The 4,004-nt window shown below is 54.9% G+C and overlaps 1 protein-coding gene across 1 annotated transcript in view; it reads left to right on the top strand.

Annotated features, from left to right (window-relative positions):
- Nucleotides 1-3,015, top strand: part of SSH1 (slingshot protein phosphatase 1) — a 32,320-nt gene extending 29,305 nt beyond the window's left edge. Inside the window, exon 13 of the mRNA XM_012657613.1 lies at nt 394-3,015. Within this exon, the coding sequence (XP_012513067.1) occupies nt 394-1,647 (1,254 nt within the window). The 3' untranslated portion in view covers nt 1,648-3,015. The remainder of the gene's footprint in view (nt 1-393) is intronic.
- The last annotated feature ends 989 nt before the right edge of the window (nt 3,016-4,004 follow it).

Here is a 4,004-nt window from a genome sequence, read left to right as displayed (position 1 = left end):
TTTAGTGTCATTCTCACAGTGCTGTGAGGCAGGGGTTGTCACCCTGTTTTCCCAACGAGACCAAGTCCTGCAAGAGTGTCACACTGTGCAGGGGGCAGGGGCAGAGTTGGGAAGGAGGGCCCTGGGGGTCCTGCCCCGGCTACGCTGGAGCGTGGCCCAAGGTCTGCCCAGAGTCTCAGGCACGTGCTTCTGGGCAGTTTTGTTTGGCGTCTGCAGCTCCTGTCTGGTCTGCATTATTCAGGGTCAGGTGGGTCCTGGGAGGTCTCTACTCCTGCACTAAACGAAGCAAGAGCCTCCCCTCCGGGGTCTGCCCCAGCTCCGCCTCCTACCCGCCTCCTAGTGTTTGTCTCAGCTCATCAGGGCCCCTCTCACCATGTTCTCGTCCCCTTGCAGCAGGACGCCATGTTCGGGATCCTTAACAAAGTGAAGCCTTCCTATAGATCCTGTGCTGACTGCATGTACCCGCCAGCCAGCGGGGCCTCGGACGCCTTCAGGGAGCGATGCGAGGACCCTGGTGCCCCTGCCATCTGCACCCAGCCTGCCTTCCTGCCCCACGTCACGTCTTGCCCTATGGCCCTCACGGCCAGCCGGGCCCGGGCTCTGGAGAAGCCGGCTTCCAGCCCCGCCGAGACTCCCCCGCTCCTACCACCAGCAGGCTCGAGGAGGCCAGACACCAGTGGCTCTGGGGCTGCAGCTGCCCCAGAGCTCCCAGCTAGCCTTTTGGAACCTTCCAGAGAGACCCCAAAAGTCCTGCCAAAGTCCCTCCTTCTGAAGAATTCTCACTGTGATAAGAACCCTCCCAGCATGGAAGTGGTGAAGGAAGAGTCACCACCCAAGAAAGATCCGAAGCCTGCTAAGGACCTGCGGCTTCTGTTCAGTAACGAGGCCGAGAAGCCCACGACCAACAGCTACCTGATGCAGCACCAGGAGTCCATCATCCAGCTGCAGAAGGCAGGCTTGGTCCGCAAGCACACCAAAGAGCTGGAGAGACTGAAGAGCGCGCCAGCAGACCCGGCGTCTGCCTTCAGGGACTGCACGGCCGGCAGGCTGGAGGCCAGCATCCCCGAGGAGAACCAGGGTCCGGCCGCTCTCCGGGAGCCGGGGCCCCTGCCTTTCCCCAGCCTGGCCGGGAGCGATGAGAAAGCGGAGGCTGCCCCCCTTCCCTTGGAGGGAGCCTCGCTGAGGAGTCCCCCCCACTTCCTCTGCCGCCTGGATCACACCAGTCATTTCTCAAAGGACTTTCTGAAGACCATCTGCTACACCCCCACCTCCTCTTCCATGAGCTCCAACCTGACTCGGAGCTCCAGCAGCGACAGCATCCACAGCGTCCGCGGGAAGCCGGGGCTGGTGAAGCAGCGCACCCAGGAGATCGAGACCCGGCTCCGGCTGGCGGGCCTCACCGTCTCGTCCCCGCTGAAGCGCTCGCACTCCCTCGCCAAGCTCGGGAGTCTCAACTTCTCGACAGAAGACCTATCCAGCGAGGCTGACCCATCCACTGTTGCTGACTCCCAGGATGCCACGATGAGTGAGTCTTCCTTCCTGCATGAGCCCCAGGCCGCCCCGAGGAACCCACCTGCAACCTCCAGACCATCAGGGACATCTGCCCTAGAACACTTGAAGAGCCCCTCCTGGGCGAGCAAAAGCTGACCCTCCTGCTGCACCGGGATGTGTGTTTTCAGATGCTTCCTCTCGTCGTCTCACTGTGGATTTTGGTCAGCCCCTTCCATCTCGATTTCCCTTAACTGAAGTCATCCTAACTTTTCCCTCTCTTGCCACGGAGAGGAGGAGAAGACACAAAAATAACGAACTTGCAGCACAAGAAGTAAGGGGAATTCTCAGCGGTGTGGCCTGGGAGGACCAGAAACCACGAGCCGGCAGACACAAGACCCTGCTCCCAAGCCCTGCGTTTTCAAGAAGAATCGTGTCTTGAGCAGAACGTGCGCAGATGTGCGCAAACGTGCGCAGATGTGCGCCCACGTCCAAACTGTTCCGTGTGCAGCCTGCAGAACAAAAGTCGCAGCAATGGTGGCATCGCTGCGGTAGACGTTCTAGCTCATTCATGGCCCTCTCGGAAAACTCGTGGATGGCGACATAAGTCCTACCTCTCTGTTCTTGCTGTGCTTTTTATTTTTAAAATACAAGAATGACCAAGGCTCGTTCCAGGGAATAATGCTGTGTTAGAAAAGGTTTTTCCAAAAAAAAAAAAAAAAGAGAGAGAATTTTCTTGTGTTCTGTGTTTTGGTTGGGACCCCAGATGTGTCAAGACTTGTAACTCGACGGCACCGGACGGAGGCATCCTGTGCGGTGGGGGGAGCTTACTCTGTCCCGGTGCCACTGTTACAGCTGAGTGACGTGTGTTTGACCAGTGCAGGGGTCAGGTGGGGAAAATATGACGAGCGTGATGGTCCCAGCTGTTGCTAATGCTGAAGTTGAAAGCACCCCTAGCAGAGGGGAAGGGCCCACCAGGCGTCGTGAGCCCCGCCTGCTGCCACACTGCGCACGCATGTGGTTGCCTTTAGGTTTTGACAGCGCTCGGGCAGGAGCGGTGGTTCTGAAACGCGGATTGTCCTGCTGGGAGCCCGGACACTCCGGCTCGTTTGGCCCTGTCTGTTCCTGTCTGGGGAGAGGATGGAGATTTCAGCAGTTCCCTCTCCAGGAGTAACTCAGCAGCAGCTTCTTGGAGAGGGGTGGGGCTGTTGAAAAGCTTCACAGGCGTTTACAGTGGCCCTTGCTGCAAGAATACTGCTTCCTGTTTCCTCCCAGCACCGATGATCTGTGGTCTGGCCTCGCCTCTGTGGGTGGCCCCTTTCAGAACCAGGTGAGCTCGGGCCTGGGCTCTGGGCTTGAATCAGAGGACTCATCTAGTGTCAACTGGCAAGACAGAATGTGAAAGCATTTTGAAGAGAGAGCGGCAGCTCGGTAGAAAGACAGGAAGGTTGAATTCAGGGATCAGCAATCTATTGTGTATGGCCCCCTGAGCTAAGAATGGTTTTTGCATTTTTACAGGGTTGTTAAAAAAAAAAATGAAATAATGTGACAGAAACCACAGGGCCCACAAAGCCTAAGATAGTTTACTGTCAGGTCCTTCACAGAGAAAGTTTGCCGAGCCCTGGTTATATTTGACAACACGGGGCTGGCCTTGGCCCTGCAGAAGAAACAGCAGATTTGAAGACCACCTCTGCCCCCTGGACACCTGGCTCTTCCCTCCTCCCGACTCCAGGCCTTGCCAGCCCAGCCCAGCTTGTGTCTCTCGTGCAGGATGGAATAGTTGTTTATATGGGGGACTGTCGGGGGGACACCGTTGGCTGGAGCTTTTCCACAGTTCCGCCTTGCCCTCCGCTGGGTCTGCCAGATTAGCTCAGTGAAACCGGAAAGCCTTCAAGGCCAGCCACATTCTGAAAGTGGGCAAGTGAGTTGCCATCTTCCATTGGTCAGAACGGGGTTCCCAAAAGCAGGCCATTCTGGAAAGCGCCCCGGGCAGGGTCTTCAGGAACAAGGCAAGTTCGTATTTCAACCAGAGGGTAGAGCTTTTGCAAAAACCCTTTCTCCTGAAACTGTTTCTCCCTGGTATGATTCTTCTTCTTCTTCTTCTTCTTTTTTAAACATACTTTGTCTTCTAGGAATTTGTTTCCCATTAGTGTCAATTGAAAGCACCTTAAAAGGTGATTATCCACTTTTTCTGAAACCCCTGTGGGTTTTTCCCCCTCTCAGCCAACAAGAGCACGGGCTCAAAAAAAAAAAAAATACCAAGTTCAGTATGTTTTGCCAAATTAAATTTTATGGGACAGATCAGTTGTGTCAAAATAATCCCTTAAATGTGGTGATGACAGGCTTATGTTGGTTTTTTTAACCATGTCTGTGTATGAGAGTGACATATTTTTGAAAACTTTAATTTCGAAAGCCATAATTTTTCTTATCCAGTTAAAGAGTCGGGGCAGGGAGAAGATTTCAAATACAAGTGGGTCGTTTTGGCTTTTGGCAAACTTATCCATTCATTTTCGGGA

This window comes from Propithecus coquereli, unplaced genomic scaffold, assembly GCF_000956105.1.
Source record: "Propithecus coquereli isolate 6110/MARCELLA unplaced genomic scaffold, Pcoq_1.0 Scaffold552, whole genome shotgun sequence".
NCBI lineage: Eukaryota > Metazoa > Chordata > Mammalia > Primates > Indriidae > Propithecus > Propithecus coquereli.
This window is presented reverse-complemented; position numbering and strand designations above follow the sequence as displayed.